This window comes from Sminthopsis crassicaudata, chromosome 3, assembly GCF_048593235.1.
Source record: "Sminthopsis crassicaudata isolate SCR6 chromosome 3, ASM4859323v1, whole genome shotgun sequence".
Lineage (NCBI taxonomy): Eukaryota > Metazoa > Chordata > Mammalia > Dasyuromorphia > Dasyuridae > Sminthopsis > Sminthopsis crassicaudata.
This window is the reverse complement of record NC_133619.1, coordinates 271188883-271206736: the sequence shown is the minus strand read 5'-3', so window position 1 is coordinate 271206736 and position 17854 is coordinate 271188883. Positions and strand designations below refer to the sequence as shown.

At 35.6% G+C, this 17854-nt stretch overlaps 1 protein-coding gene across 2 annotated transcripts in view; it reads right to left on the bottom strand.

The window, feature by feature from the left end:
• EFHC2 (EF-hand domain containing 2) overlaps window positions 1-15221 on the bottom strand; it is a 241330-nt gene extending 226109 nt beyond the window's left edge. Inside the window, exon 1 of one of the 2 annotated variants that reach the window (XM_074300803.1) lies at window positions 15075-15221. In XM_074300803.1, coding sequence (XP_074156904.1) covers window positions 15075-15116 — 42 coding nt within the window. In that variant the 5' untranslated portion in view covers window positions 15117-15221. The remainder of the gene's footprint in view (window positions 1-15074) is intronic. The other variant, XM_074300804.1, reaches the window with a different exon arrangement.
• Between the last annotated feature and the right edge of the window lie 2633 nt (window positions 15222-17854).

Sequence of the window (17854 nt, the reverse complement as noted above, 5' to 3'; positions counted from 1 at the left end):
CAGCTGATTTGGAGGAAACCTCAGTCTTGGGAATTTTCACCTCACAGACAGTGTGGAAGTGAGACAGCTGGGAAGGACTTATCACTGTTGAAAGACACAAGGGCAGCTGTGCTGAACAAATGGGGGTCTCAGGCTGTGGCTGTGGGAGAAAAGAAGCTAGCACATGCTGCTAATTGTGGTAGGAGAGAGGAAACTTGCAGGAAAACATAATTCTTAGTTTTACATTAAGGACAGAAAGGACAGTGAAATTTACAATCACCAGAGGGACTACAGGGAGATGGACAGTATGGCTGGAGGCCCTAGCCATGGCTTCAGGGTGGAGAGAAGTACCCAAGGTTGGTCCCCCAGGACAGAGCTCAAAGAACAAAAGAAAGAAGGATCTGTGGCTTAGGGCATCATTCCCTACACCTCAGGACTAGAACTTGATTATAAAAATAATTACTATGGGCAACTAGTTGGGGTAAACTGGATAGAGCACCAGCCCTGAAATCAGAAGGACCCGAGTTCAAATGTGGCCTCAGACACTTAACACTTCCTGACTGTGTGATCCTGGCCAAGTCACTTAACCCCAACTGCTTCAGCAGATAAATAAATAAATAATAAAATAACTATTAAAAATAAAATAAAAATAAAGATGAGTAAGCCAAAGCGAAAGAATTCAATAGTAAATAGCTATTATGGGGATAGAGAAGATCTGGGTTCATAGTCAGAGAAAGATAGTGGAACTTAAAAAAAGCCACTCCTTTATTAATGAGAAACATCAAATGATCACAAGCCCAAAAAGACTTTATGGAAGAACTTTAAAAGGACTTTAGAATAAAATAAGAGAGATTGAGGGAAAATTATTTATATAAATGTGTGTGTGTGGTGTGTGTGTGTGTGTGTATCTATCTATCTATATATATGTATATATATATACATATATACATATATATATAAGAGCAACCCAAGAAAATCAAGAAAATTATGAAAATAAAGCTAACCAATTAGAAATTTTTTTTATTAATTTTCTTTGAAAGTACATATGCATAGGTAATTTTTTTTAACAACATTATCACTTGTACTCCCTTCTGTTCTGAGTTTTCCCCCTCCTTTCCTCCACCCCCTCCCCGAGATGGCAGGCATTCCCATACATATTAAATATCTTATAGTACATCCTAGGTACAATATATATGTGCAGAACCGAATTTTGTTGTTGTTGTTGTTGTTGTTGCAAAGGAAGGATTGTATTCACAAGGTAAAAATAATCTGGGAAGAGAAACAAAACAAAACAAAACAAAACAATGCTCACAGTTTACACTCATTTCCCAGTGTCCCTTTTCTGGATGTAGCTGATTCTGTCCATCATTGATCAATTGGAATTAAACCAATTAGAAATTGAGAATCAAGAACTTAAGAAAATAATTTCTTGAAAACTAGAAGCAAGAGGGAGGTAATGACATTATAAGACACCAAGAATTAGTAAAATAAAATCAAAACAATGAAAAAATAGAATAGAATGTGAAACATATCAGAAAAAACAATTGATCTGAAGAACAGATGAAGAAGAGAAAATATAGGAATAGTTGGGCTACCTGAAAGGTATGATTTTAAAAAGAATCTTAATACAATATTACAAGAAATTATGAAGGAAAATTGTTCTGAAGTTCTAGAACAAGTAGGTAAAGCAGAAATAGAAAAAAATCCACTTATCACTATCTGAAAGAGATCCAAGGAAGAAAAATTACAGGAATATCATAGCCAAGTTCAAAGCTTTCAGCATGAGAACAAAATATTTCAAGAACAAGAAAAATACAATTTACATATCATGGAATATCAATAAGGATTATATAAGACCTAGCAGTTCCTACATTGAAGAATAATAGGTCTTGAAATACTATATTTCGTAGAGCAAAAGAGCTGGAATTATGACCAAGATTGATTTACACAGCAAAGTTAAGAATAATTCTAAATGGGGGGAAAAATGAATACTTAACAAACTGAAAGACTTTCAGGTGTTTGTGACAAAAACAAAAGATATTAATGAAAAATTTGACATATAAAATCCAGGAGGAATATAAGATAAACATTAAAGGTCAATTAAAAGGGTTAAATAAGGGTTAATAAGGTTAAATAGTTTATATATTCTATTATATTGTTACATTATATTATGTCACATATATAGAGATATAGATATACAGATAGATATGAATTACTATAGATACATACAGATACAGATAGATATAGGTAGATATAAATTATTAGTAGTTTTAGGACTATTACTAAAAATAAAACTGTGCAGGGAGAAATAAAAAGGAGTGTCTCATAAATGCATGACAAGAAGTATGAATAAGAAGCAAGTGAGGAAGATAAGGGTAGGTAGTGCTGGAACCTTACTTTTATCAAAAATGGGTTAAAGAAGAAACAACATATATGTAAAAGGGTATAAAAGTTTTCTAAATTTAGAAAGAATAAGAGGGTGAGGTTATAGGGTTGGGGAGAAGATAAGGAAGGGACTCTTAGAAGGATGGATAAGTTAAGCAATAGAATGGTAAGATAGTAGATAAAAATAAATTAGAGGCGTGAGAGAAGGTTGAGTAAATAAGATAATAAGGACAGTGAAGAAGGAAAACATACAACCAGTAACTATAGCTTAAAATGTGAATGGAATGAATTTACCCATAAAATGAAAAAGAATAGCAGATTAAAAATCTGAATTTAACAATATGTTGCTTCCAGGAAACAATAAATGAAAGATACAAGGATACAATAAATGGCTGAAATAGTACTCATGATTTCATAGAAAGTTAAAATCAAAGTAGATTTAATTTTAAAAATAGGGAAATTATACCATCACCAATATTAGCCAACATTGTTTTAGACCATTTAAAATAATTACACAGTATAACATACTTAAAGAGTATTCCTATAAAAACAGACATAAGAATTACATGAATATAAACATAAAACACATTTTATTCAAATCAAGTCAGATTTAAATAAATGGAATAATAACTATTGTTCATGGTCTGGTAAAGCCAATATAATTTTTTTAAATGATAATTTTATCAACTAATCTATTTATTCAATGCCATCCCAATTAAATTATTTTATAGATTATTATCATTATTTATTTTATATTTGTTTTCACACATGAAAAATGAATGAGGAAAAAAAAGACAAAATTATATTTAAATGAGATAGAAGTGATTCCATAGAGCCAATAAAACTCTAACTCAATCTAAAGTGAATATATTTTAAGATACCAGACTTAAGTGAGGAAATAGATTAAATTGAAGCCAATATAGATCCAAAAACAAAAACAAAAAACATGGTTGTAATAATAACTCTATTAGGGGAATTCCACAACTATTGCTAGGAAGGAAAATGATCTCAGTATTCCACTAATCGAGTTGGTAGGCTTTTTACACAGTAGAGGCCCATATCAATGTAATGAGGGCTGAATTGGAATAAATTTTATGTTTATATGTGGAGATGGGACTGAAAGGAAATCCCCATGGAACATACCCTGAACTACTCTGGCTATTTCCAGGTGTTTGAATGTAGTCAAGCACTTTAAGATAATGAAAACATGTCTGCACTAAACAGATTGGTCCCTGATGCAGGAAGAGCTACTCACTCCAGTAATCTTTTAAAGTGGAAACACTCTCTTTTCCTTCCTTTCTCCAGAACAAATAGCATGAAAGCATACTTATTTGGGATTTTCAATGAAAGAAAATCTCTGTCTTCCAACCTTGGTGATATGAAGAATGTGAGCACACAGCAGAAAGCACATGCGCTGTCTACACAATCTTGAATCCAGGTCTTGAAGCTGTTCTGCTATTCTGTTTCTTTCATGAAGATAAATGCTTAATACATTTCCAGATGTATTAGAAATCTGGGTGCCATTCTGGCACCTCAAATGTTACCAGATGAACTCTGAAAGGAGCCTTAAGCAGCTACTTGTAGGGCCCTTGGAGAAAATAACCAATAGCCAGAAGTTAAGCCCTAATCCCTGACTTGGTTTGCCAGAAAATATGACCTTCAAGGGAACAGCCTGAATAGTACAATACAGAGGTAAAAGTGAAATACCAATTCAATAGTCCTGCAAAAAATATATCATGTATTTATTTATAAGGATCTAAACTCTCCCAATATGAAAATTAAGTATAAGAGGTAAAGAAATTGAAGTTGTCTCCACAGGACAAGGTACCAATAACCTGAACAAAGCCACAAATGGATGAATTAATGGCAAAGAAAAATAATCCCTAATTCTTAATGCTCTTGCTCAGGTCCCCCACTTTGATTGTTGTTCAGTTATTTCAGTCACATCTGACTCTTTGTGGACCCATTTAGGATTTTCTTGGCAAAGATAGTTTGATATTTCCTTCTCCAGATCATTTTACAGGTGAGGAAATTAAGGCAAGCATGGTGAAGCAACTTGCCCAGAATCATTCAATAATCTCGAGTATCTGAGGTAGATCTTCCTGACTTGAAGGTTGGTACTCTATCCACTATACACCTATACTGCAGCAGTTTTTTGCCAATGTGTACTTAAGACTTTGTTTTTAGAATGTCTTATATAGAGAGGATATAAATAGATGTTCTATAATGGATTTACATTGTACATGAATGCCTTGCTTAAGGCAACCCTCAACAAAAGCCAAATTTAAGTTTTAAGTTTAAGTAGTAGTATACCACTGAGCTAGTGGTATATAGAGGCAGAGAGATCAAGAGAGGTTTAATCCCTATCTTTAAGAGCTCAGCCTCCCACCCCAGGACTGAATCCCATCTATCTACTTGGGTCAAGAACTATAGATCCCTTAAAAGGTAAAGTGAAAGTACCCTAGCCCCAACTAATACATTAACAGTTTGGTAATGGTTCCTTCAAAATATAGCATTTAGAATACTAAATGGTAGGTACCCAGGTATTATAAAACTCATAAAACTCTTTTCTTCTACTTCCAAATGCTATAGATAGCTTCTTAAAAAAATATTTAGCTTTGTTCACCCTCATGCTTTATGATTGAGGTTAAACTCCCATTTTCTTCATATAAAACCATTTCCTTGGAAACATAAAAGCTTTACAATACTAAGGTTTATGAAAATCACCTTCTTGGCTAATATGAAATGCCTTCTTCTGGTGAGTTAAAAGAGAGAGAGAGAGAGAAAAGGAGCTTTAGATAAGACAAGGGAGGAGAATAAGAAAAGAGGAAAAGAAATAAAAAGATGGAGAGAGGAAAAGAATGTGTTTGTTGTCTTAACTATAAGTTTATGGAGAACAGGAAAAAATGTCTGTCATTCTCAAAATCCTGAGGCACACAATTCACTGTTGTTTAAATAAGAATATTGTTCTACAACAGTCATAAGATCATAAAACTAATCTCTTGTTACAAGAGGTATCTCATGAAATAGGTAAAATTCTGTCTACTAAAACAGTACAAAGTCAGTCCAGAAGGAATGTAAAAATTCTCAAAAATGAAATTATGAAAAAAAAAGATGAAAAGAAATTCTGGAATGAGTTACAAACAGACTGATACAGATACATGAAGATCTTAAGAAATTTTGATTTTAAAAAATTATGTACAGAAGATGAAAGCAAAGTCAGGTAACAGAGAATACATCCAAAAAAATATGGCCTAGTATATTAAAAAAAATAAAATAACAGGAGTGCCAATGCTCAAAATGAACTGAGATTTATAAGAAAAGAGCTACTTTGGAGAGAAGTTTGGTGAAAAAAATGAAAGTGAGAAGCTGGATGGAAGGAGTTAAGAAGAGAGTGAGAGGAAAGTAAGTGAAAGTACCCATTACAGTTGATTTTTTCATGAAATTTAGCCACAAAACAGAAAAAACAGGATGATATCAAACAGGGATGGGGAAGGGATCCTAAATCCAACAAGGTGTATCTACCTGTAGAAGATGATATAAGATGATGATCCAAGAAAGAAAAATTTCAGTGACTAAGTGAATGAATTAATGAAAAAAAATTATTAATCACTTTCTATGAGCCAAGTACTTATAGAGTACCAGAGATACAAGAAAAGGGGGGGAGGAGGAAATTAGAGTCTCTACTCTCAAAGAATACATCGTGATTTGAGAGAACTAGCACATAGAGTTTTCAAATACAAGACAAATGAAAATGACCAATAGCCCTTTAGATTCATCTTCTCTAATTAGAATGAAGAGCAGCAAATATGTCATTTTTCTATTTGTATTACTTTTGCAAATATGGGTCCAAGTCCTCTGATTTTTAAGATTGTATGTTATTCAAATGCTAACTTGCATTAGATTGTAAATGTTTCAGAAATTTCTTTAGAAATTCTGAGATAGAAAAGCTTCTGATAACTGGGGGGAGGGGGAAGGGGTCAAAGTTTTAGAAAGATCACCATAAACACCATAAACAAAGATAAAGAACAGAAATGAGCTCTGAAAATTTGGAAGGACAGTGAGGAGGCTGATATAACCAATAAAGGGTTTAAGAAAGAGTAGAGAATTCTGGTAGGAGTCAATAAGAACTTAATACTTATACACTAAGCTAAATATATATAGTGCTGGGAGTACAAAGAAAGCAAAAACCAAGACCTTGATTTCAAAAAGTTCAGAGTTTAATTGAGGAGACAACATGTAAAGAATTATGCACAAATAAGCTGCACAGAGGATATACTGAAGATAACCTTAGAAAGAAGGCACTAAAATTAATGATGAATGGGAAATTGCAGAGATAAGGATTTTAACTGGAGCTTGAAGGAAGGCAGGAAGCCTGAAGATAGAGATGAAGAAAGAAACTATTTCAGCCAGGTGGGAAGCAGGGGAAAAGGGAGGCAGTGGGAAAAGCCAGAGAAAATGTCCCAAGTCAGGACATGAATTATATAGTGCAAAGAATAGCATGGAGGCCAGTGGAATATAAGGTTAGATTTTTTTTTTTAAGAAGAAAAATAATGGAGCCAAATTATATAAAATATTGATTGCCAATTTGAGAAATTTCAATTTAATCGAATTCAACAAGAATTTAGTAAATTTGTTGCTAAAACTTGGAAGAGACAAAGGCAAAAACCAGTCTCTGACCTTCAGAAAATTATTATTATTATTTTTTAATGGCTCAGGAAGCAGCTTTAGGCACTTTGAACAACCATTCTCATGTGGGTCTTAATTTAATGGGCAATAAAGAGCTTTGTAGGTCATTCATCTACATTTTCTAGTAAAAATATAAACTAGTGATTTAAAGGCTGAATTTCCAATAAGGAGATTTCTCCTAGAATAAAGATCTCATTATATGATGACTGACAACTCTATAATTATACTATAATTTTTAGTCAAACAAAACCAAAGGTGAGCTACTCCACAAAGCATATGGTAAAGCCAACTTTTAATTTATATATTTCTCACATTCAATGATTTGTCTACATATATAAATAGCATTTATAATGAAGGATCTTATATAAAGGTCTAATTAAACAATTTTTCATAATTACATATTTTGTCTCTTGAAAAAAATTAGTGAGCATCACAGAATTTTGAGAATTGGCAGGGAACTCAACCAGAACTTCATCCAATCAATAAGTGAAAGAAAAAAATCTACTATAGCTTACCTGACAAGGAGTCAATCACTGTCTAGTTGAAGACCTCCAAAAAAGGGAAACCCATTAACTCTTTCAGGAGGAAAGGAATGATATTTATATGGCACCTACTATGTCCAGGCATTGTGCAAAAGCACTTTAAAAAATATTAACTCATTTTATCCTCTTGAAGAAGCACATTCCAATTCCGAGGACTTTTAAGTAGAAAGTCTTTCCTGACATCAAATTTAAATTTGCTTCTTAGACATTTCCTATTGTTCCTGGTTCTGTTTTCAGAAATTAAATAGAAGAAAGTCAATTAATCCCTCTTGTATACCATGCCTCTTCAAATACTTCAATATAATTATCATTCACTAAGTGACTCAATGGATAGAGTAGCAGGCTTAGAGTCAGAAAGACTAATCTCCCTGAGGTCCATTTGACCTCAGATATTTACTAGCTGTTTCACTCTGAACAAGTCATTGAACTCTGTTTGCCTCAAATGGGAAATGATTGCTAAGGCACTTTCAGAAAGATTGTGGGAAATGGGAAAGGGACTACAAGATTGCTATTCCAATTAAAAAAAAAAATAAAAAGGATAGAATGTGCCAACTATGAACCAATGAGTCTGAATTGGATTTCTTGCAAAATTCTAGTAATAGGTCACTAAAAAAGATGACTGGATAGAACATAAAGTGGTGAGTACCCAGAGTCACCATGGCTTCATCAAGAACATTTTAGACCACTTATATTTTAGCAAGGTTTTGGATAAAATGGGCTGGATGAGATGATATTAGAAGAATTAGATCAGAATTAGACAAATTCAAAACTGAATGGAGAGCTAAGATTCAAAGAACAGATTTTAATGGCAGTAGGTTTCCACTAGAGTACCTCAAGTATTCTCTGCTTGGTCTTATGTTACATATCACCTTTATCCATGACTTAAGGTGAAGACAAAGATGGCACAATCATCAAAGCTGCAACTTATGATCAAAAACATGGTACTTAGGGGGCAGCTAGGTGGCAGCTAGGTGGCGCAGTGGATAGAGCACCAGCCTTGAATTCAGGAGGACCCGAGTTCGGGTCTGGTCTCAGACACAACACTTCCTAGCTGTGTGACCCTGGGCAAGTCACTTAACCCCAGCCTCAGGAGAAAAGAAAAAAAAAAATGATACTTAAATTTAATTTTAAGGAATAGTTGAGGGTAAATGAGAAGAAAGTAAGATCTGGCACTTCAATTTTACTTTGCAACTATGAAAAAAAAAATTCCCTATGTTGATAATGATATGTGTGTTTTACCATGTATCTAGGTAATAGCCCATTTATAATACATCTGTTTAAAAAGGTTGGTCTTATAAAAACATGGGGGTAGTAGCTAAGTAATACAGTTGATAAAAGGGCTGGGCCTGAAGTCAAGAAGATTTTTGAGCTTAAATCTGGCCTCACTGACCAAGTGGGCAAATCACTTCATCCTCAGTGGCCTTATCTGTAAAATGAGCTAGAGAAGACAAACACTCCAAAATCTTTGCCAAGAAAACCCCAAATGGACTCATAAAAGATTCAGGCATGAAATAACTAAACAACAACACAAAAAATATGTGTCTGTACTTTAGTTTAGTAAATAAAGCAGCCTCTTGACATGGCTAATATTTATTAAGCTGGTATGAATAAGATTTTTTATTTCTACTTGAAGAAACATCCATCAACATGCACTTATAAAATAGCTACCTCCAGGGGCAATTCAAATCTGGTCTCAGACACTTAACACTTTCTAGGTGTATGATGCTGGGCAAGTCACTTAGCCCCAATTGCCTCAGCAAAAAAAATAAATAAAATTTTAAAAATAAATAAAATAGCTGCTTCCAGGGATTTGGTTGGGCTCTGACAAGACAAACACACAAACAAACAAACAAATGCAGGCCAGGCCCTCAACTTTGGGTTCTAATGGACCAAAAAACTGTATGACATAAACTTAATATAGGAAGGAAACAAATAAGTTTAAACTTCTTAGTTCCTTTAGGAGGGAGTGAAGAAATTTCTCAATCCAATTCCATAATAATGAGATTATGGAGCAATTGCTGAAGGATTAGCTAACATCTCCCCTGGGGGCTTTTTAGAATAATTTTTTGGTTTTCCAAACTACTGCCACAGAAAAACTGTAGAGCTTGCAATAATAAAATAATCAGTCAAGCAGTAGTAGAATTCAGTCAATTGGACAACCACCTCTAGCAACAAAGAGAACAGCAAATAATTGGACAATGGGAAATAAGTGACAAAGGATGAGAATGATGACTCTGAAGTTGTGCATCTGGTTAAGTGGTATCCTCCACAAAAAGAGGGAAGTTCAGAGGAAAGTGTATTGGATAAAAGATAATCAAAACTATTTTAGACATGATGATGAGATGTTTATGAGGCATCCAGTTTGAAAAGTTCAAAAAATCATTGCTAATTATAGATTTCTAGGTCTCAAAAGAAAAATGAAGGCTGGGCATACAGATCTGGAAATCATATACATAAAAATGATGGAATCCATAGCAATTGGTGAGATTGCTTATAAAGTAATCAGACTTATACATTAGAATCTTTATTAATACATACCAAACTTTATTTATAAAATGTCTTTAGCAGTACAATCAAGGCAACATAAATGATAATTCATATTAGAATATATGATTGTGTGTCAGGGGTGGAAATCCTTTAGTTTGGTATCCCAAACTATCACCACAGAAAAACTGTAGAGCTTTCAATAACAAATAATAAACAAAACCCAGAAATGCTGGTTCAAAGAGTCTAAGGATATAAAATATCAAGACATAAACACAGAAATCATTTGAAGCCAAATGAAGAAAATAAGCCTGCTATTTTCCTAATATTGGAAAATTGACATGTATAATAAGTATTTTTGAAACATACAATTTTCTATATTGTATTAACTTCAACATTTTAGGCATAACTGACATTCTTTCTTGGAGAATGTCTTTCCCATATCTAACCTGCAAAAATCTAATCATTTTTCTTTCTGGACCTAGTGCCTTCCTAATATATTTCTTTGTCTTTCATATTTAATTCCCCCCCCCTCCCCTTTTATAACATCCGTATTGATTTATCAGTGATAGGACTGGTACTAGGAACTCTTTTTCCTTGCTTTGTACAGAAGGAAGTATGTATGGTAAGAGGGAAGGACAGACAAGTCCTTTCTCTTTCATATTCAACTTGTTGGGTGGTGATAGTGGTTGTTTTGGAGGGGGGAAGGAAGATTATAAGTGTGTGTGAACCACTAATGATCCTGCTCTGATCAATAAAGCATCATGAAGACGGAAAAAAAAATTATATGCTTTGTATATGGTATGCATCGGTAAATGTGGAAATATGTATGGAAGAATTGCACATGTTTAACATATATTGGATTACTTGCTATCTAAAGGAGGAAAGTGGGAGGAAGGAAAGGAGAAAAAATTTGGAACACAGGGTTTTGCAAAGGAGAATACTGAAAAATATCTTGGGATGTATTTTGAAAATAAAAAATTATTATTAAGAAATTTTTTTAAAAGCCCCCTCCAAAAGGTATGCTTTCTACCTATACTGACGTGTTCACAGTAGACTTCACAGTATGCATTGGTAGCTCTCCTTAGGTACAGTATTTCTCCTATAAGTTTTCTGGTGAGGAGGCTCTCCAAACGTACTTAGTTCATCCTAAGTATGTTAGGCCATTGCTTAAAAATTTTCCAGTTTGAGTTCTTTGTGTGGTGGCTACCCACCAAGTGGGGAATGGCTGAATAAATATATAAAAATATATATAATAATATAAAAATGGCTGAATAAATATAAAAAAATAAGTATAGCATTGTGATGAAATAATATTGTCATAAGAAATGACAAACTGGACGCTTTCAGAAAAATCTGGACTTATATGAGTTGATACAAAGTGAAGTGAACAGAACCAAGAAAATTTAATACACAGTAACAGCACTGTTGCATGATGATCAACTTGCATGATGACTTAGCTATTCTTAGCAATGCAATGATCTAAAATAAACCCCAAGGACAAATGATTTAAAAAAATGCTATCTGCCTTCAAAGAAAAAACTAATATTGTCTGAAAAGAGAGACTTCCTTCATTCTTTTCTCCCTCCCTCCCTTCCTTCCTTTCTTCCTTCCTTCCTTTCCTCCCTCCCTCCCTTCCTCCGTTCCTCCTTCCTTCCTTCTTTTCCTTCCTTCCTTCCTTTTCCCCCCTCCCTCCCTTCCTCCCTTTCTCCTTCCTTCCTTCCTTCTTTTCCTTCCTTACTTCCTTTCCTCCCTCCCTCCCTCTCTCCTTCCTTCCTTCTTTTCCTTCCTTCCTTCCTTTCCTTCCTCCCTCCCTCTCTCCTTCCTTCCTTCCTTCCTTCCTTCCTTCCTTCCTTCCTTCCTTCCTTCCTTCCTTCCTTCCTTCCTTCCTTTTCCTTGCTCTCTCTCCCCATTTCATCTTTTCTCTTTTTTACTTTCCCTAGCTTCTTTCCCTCTCTTCCTTCTTCCACTCTTCCATCCCTTCTACTTCCCCGTCTTCTTTTTCACCCTCTTTTCTATCCACTTCCCCCTCCCTTCCCTTTATTCTTTTTCCTTTCTAACTCTCTCTCCCCTCTCTGTTCTCTTTTTCATCTAAGAAGAGTTTGGTCTTGAATTTTATCCTTTTTGAAATGGTCAACCATGTAGTAACAATTGCATGGCCAGGGGGAAAAGGCCCATATAAACTACTAATCACATTAGAAAGATTTCAACTTGAAACGTTAAGATTTATGGTTTATGGGAAATGTGTTGTACCTCTTGGGTATACCAGTACTTGCCTTGATACAGTTATCTGGTTCTGTCCTATAATCCATTGTCCTGTTCAATCCTCTGTGTATATAAAATGACATCCTAGAAACTTCATGAGCCTTCATTTAAGCTTAATTAAAACTTCCATTTCAATAATAAGAACCAAAAGCATGAAAATAGATATTGGGTCTAAAATGTCATTTTAATAAAAAAGGAAAACACTTTCCTTCAATGATAATAACATGAAGTTATTATAGATGTCCTCCAGGTCTGTTCTAGCCTTTAGAGATGTTAAAATATATGGAAAAGCAAAGTGATGTTGGCCAAGATTAAAATTAAAAATAAAATCTGCAAGCCTCTAGTAAATTTGATTTTTTGAAAAGGCATTTCTGTTATTACTTTTTCTGCTTGAGGCTAGTAGAGTTTTATTGTGGGACTTGGAAATGGGAGACTACTTCTCAAATGTTTGGGGGAATTCATCATAAAATATAGTCAAACAGTCAACAAACATTTATTTAAGTACATACCTCCTAAGTCCCAAGAACTATAGTAAGTGCTGGGGATGCAAAAAGAGGCAAAAGACAGTCCTTATCCTTAAGGAGTTTACAATCTAACATATTTGTTTACTACCCATTATTTGAATGTATTTGAATTTTTATTTCTCTATCCTGTTATTAAATGGACTACTGTGTACCTTTTTATATCTTTGGTAGTATTTATAAAATTTCTATTATGATTAAAGTGACTATGTAACTTAGTAGAAAGAATATTGAATTTGGAATGATGATCTCTGGTTCCTGCCTTAGATGCTTATTAGCTAGTGGTTTTCTTGGTTTTTCCTCATCTATAAAAGAAGGAGAAATAACATTTAATACTAAATATGAATTACTATAGTAATAGAAGTATAGAAGTAAGCCTTCATCATATAATGGCTAGGAGATTAAGGTTCTTTATTATTATCAGTAAATGAAAAGCCTATGGCCTCCTTCATGCAGCATCATTACCTAGCTGTATGGGTTTAAAATTAGAAACAATGCCAATATATAAAGCTTGTTATTTTTAGGAGATGAAGAGAGGTAAAAAACAAAACAAAAGAAAGAAAAAAAAAAAAAAACCTGTGACTTCATCAATGGGAAATGTCCTTCAATTCCATAAGTGTTTAGCATGGTGGAGTGACCAGAGAGCTGAGCCTGGAGTTGAGAGACTGAATCTGGGTCTCAACTTCCTCGGTCTCTCATGTTTTTTCAGAGTTTTGTGGAGCAATCAGAAGTGGAAAGTTTAAAGTCACACAGGCAGTGTATGTCAGATGATTATTTGAACCCAGGTTTTCTTGACCACAGGGTCTGTTCTCTATCCATTACTTCATACTGCTTCTAAAAATAATAATGCTAGCAAGAATGTATACAGCACTGGATGTCTGCAGAATGCTTCATAGATATTATGTTACTTGATCCTCACCACAACTCCTTGAGGTAGGTGTAATTAATTATCCTTATTTCATAAATGAAAGAAACAGGGAGAAACACAGTAAGTCACTTGCTCAAGGTCACATTGTTAGTGTCTGAGCTGTGCAGAGGTGCAACTCAGTTCTTTGTTGTTCCCAAATCCAGCCCTGCACCCACAGTACCATATAACATGTATATGATGAATTTTTTTTTTGCCAGTGTGCCTGAGCATAGAAGTTCAATGAGAAAATTTTGGTCCTAGATATGACCCTGGGTATTTGAAGGCTGTCAGTACAGTACAAGTTCTAATAGATTCTACCAAACTGCAAAATGCTTTTTGTATTTTATTTTTTAAAAATAATATTTTATTCTACCATTATATATGAAAACAATTTAAAACATTTTAAAAAAAAGTTTTAAGTTCCAAATTCTATCCCTCCCTCTGTCAACCCCCCTCTCCCCTGAGATGGTAAGCAATCTGATGTAGAAAAGGAAGGAAGGAAGGAAGGAAGGAAGGGAGGGAGGGAGGGAGGGAGGGAGGGAGGGAGGAAGGAAGGAAGGAAGGAAGGAAGGAAGGAAGGAAGGAAGGAAGGAAGGAAGGAAGGAAGGAAGGAAGGAAGGAAGGAAGGAAGGAAGGAAGGAAGGAAGGAAGGAAGGAAGGAAGGAAGGAAGGAAGGAAGGAAGGAAGGAAGGAAGGAAAGGGAGGGAGGGAGGGAGGGAGGGGAGGGGAGGGGAGGGAGGGAGGGAGGGAGGGGAGGGGAGGGGAGGGAGGGAGGGAGGGAGGGGAGGGGAGGGAGGGAGGAAGGGAGAGAAGAAGGAAGGGAGGAAGGAGAGAGGGACAGACGGTGCTGCTGGGCCTCAGGGACCACACCATCACAAAGGTGACGCAGATGTTGGAGACCAGGGACACCTTCCACATTTTCTCTTCCCTTCCGCACAGAAATCACGTTTTCCCCCCTGTGCCTGGAGGGGCGCTGCGGAGTTGAGAGAGAGGAGGAAACTGAAAGACCTTTTAAAAAACAGATAACACGCCCCTTTAAAAACGCACTCGCGTACGTGCGCCTGGTCCGGAAAAGCGGGCCAGCGGCAGGGCCGGAGTGAATGTCATCATCCCTAAGCCTTAAACTGCTCCTGGGGCCGAGCGTAACGCTGCAGCTGTTAGAAGCCCGCGGTCCTCGCAGGCGTGGTTGCGGGGGGCCACTCCTCGCCGCCCTCCAGTTACGCCCTCGCTCCTCCCGGCTCCTGTTCGCGGCCTGCCCGGCCCGACTTGCTAGCCCCTTCGTCCCCCGCCAGCTTTACTCACGTTCTTGTTCAAACTGTATCCCGGCAGCTGCGGAAAGGACATGGCGCCGGGTCCGAGCAGGGGGCGGGAGGAGGTTGCAAAGAGGCTCCCCAAGAGGCAGCTGGTGGTTGGCGTCCCGTTGCCTAGAAACTATGTCTGACGTCACCAGCAGGAAGGGGCGTCGCCTCTTTTAGGAGATTGATCCCTGAATCCAGAAGATTGGCAGGGCGCGGATGAATTCATGAAATTACTCTTTCAGCATGACTCAAAAAAAGTTCACTCCGCACTTCCCTTTTACAACTGTATGCTTTATCCGTGTTCACAAAATGTTTTCATAGAAACACACCTTCCCCGTGTACTTATTGTAAACCTTAAAATATATAAATGTTATTATAAATATGTAAATGTTAATATATCACATGATGTGTAAATGTATTCATTTATGCCATTATTATCATCTTACTCATTTCAGTATCACTTCCAAAATGTGCAAACACATTCAGGCCTTGTGTCTATAAACGTGTGCACTGTAGTAAAAGCTCTTAATAAATGCTCACTGAGGACTTTCCATCAATTATCTCCAGTTTATTCTGGATTGTACGAGGTTACTTGTGTGTTCTCTCTTCCGTTGTGCGTTTGAGAGCATGGGGTGCTTCCTGTCCTTCTTTGATCAAGGACGTTGAGCACATTCCTTGGTACATAGTAGGTTGTTTAGTTTTAATGTTTACTGACTGACTTGAATCACACATATACATACCCTCTATATGCATAAAAAGATCCCCTACTTCCTCTTGCATAGATACATGTCATGTGATCACAAGAGTTTCACCTCTCATGAACACAAAAGTGCTGCATCCCTAATAAATCCAGTCCTGAGCATTTCTGACTTCCAGCACCAACTATTGAATTCTTTCCACTGGAGCTCTCATAGGCAAACTGAACTGAAAATATCCTAAACAGAATTTATATTTCCATCAATCCCATCCCCTCTTTCTAAATTAACTCAGAATCTCCTTTGCTTCTTCCCATTCCTTCCCCTTCCTCCTATATCTCATCAGTTTCCAAGTGCCATGATCTTGAAGCATTCCCTTTCTCTCCTTCCATCATCACTACCTTTCACCTAGACTAATTTAATTGTTCCCTGATTGATCAATTACATTTATTAAACTCCTACCATAAGCCAATTACTGTGGCACTGAGGTTACTGAGGCATTTGCTGAGACAAAAATGAAATAGGCTCTATCCTTAAGAAGCCTGTATTCTAACAGGTATAACGATACTTACACATATAAAACATGTTCAAAATAATATAATACGCAAAAATAATTTCTCTAGGAAAGTACTAGAAACAGAGGAAAACAGGCAGAGCTATTATGTATAAGGTAGCTTTTGAACTGAATTTTGAATACCAAAGATGCTAAAAGACAAATCTCTTAGATTCTGAATTAGTTTCTGTTTTTTTATACAAGCCCACTAGGGCATTCTCAAATAGATTAACTCATTAAAAAAGTATTTCTGTCAGTGTCATTCTAACTCATCCACTGATTTTCAAAGACTTTCAAGATTTCCTGCATACCATCTTATCACTTTTAAGTGGGATTGAGTGATTTGGTTGATTTATTCAATCAATCTTTTCCCATTGCTATCTCTGAATATACGTGAAAGAGAGAAATATTATATAGAATACAGCAAATTTAAGCTACAAAATGTTAAGAAATATTTTTAGGAAAGCTCACTTCCATTTAGGGAAATCAGAAAGAGAAAGCAAACAGGTGGAATGAGAATCAAAAGTTTCCTAATACTTCTTACAAAAAGATGGTGTGGGGGGGGAGGGTGTGGGTGTGTGGGTGTGGGTGTGATATTTGTTATGTAATGATGGCATGATGTCCTGTAATAAAGCCACCATATATCCTGTTTAAACTGTTTTACTATATGCCAAATGTTCAACAGGAAAAAAGGCTTGTTTTGTGTGTGTATGTAAAAGAATGTGTCAAAGATGCAAGCTAGAGTTATAAAATGCTCTTGCAGGATTAATAAAAACTCAGGTCAGGCCAAAAATTCATATATCAAGAAGGGAGATGATATATGACTTCAAATGACCACAGCACTATGGTTGGCCTGCTAAAGTGCTGAAATAAATTTTCCATCATGGGAGATAGTCATGGAAATGAAGTCTTTCCTTTTAACCATCTAGGATAAAAATAATCAGGAAGAAATTGTTCTCTTTAGACTGTGGAAAGAAAAGCACATATAGGGAGATGGATCTAAAATTCATTTAGATTGCTAAGAGGCAATAACTGTAATGAGCATTTGATAGTCAAGCTATTTAAGAAATTAATATAAATATATAAGACCAAAACTCATTTAGCCAGTGGATCAGTGGTCAAATGATAGGAACAAAAAGTTCTCAAGAACTGCCTGCTGTATGATAGATGTATGAAAAATTCCTACAAATCACACATAAAAGCAAATCAAAAGAACTAATTGACAAAGTTTAGAAAATTAGGAAATAATTTATGACGTGGGGTGGGGGACAAAAATGTGCTGTTGATGGAACTATCATTTGGTCTAACCATTCTGGAAAGTGTTTTGTACTTGTGCTAAATAAAGTGATTAAATATCCCTTTGACCTAAAGATTCCGTTACTAGATATATAACTCAAAGAGGTCAAAATAAGAAGGGTTCCATAAATCAAAATATTCAAGGCATCATTGTTAGTGACCACAACAAAGAATTGATATGGAAATGACTGACAAAATTGTCATATATTAATGATAATATGAAAACTTCATGGAAAAATA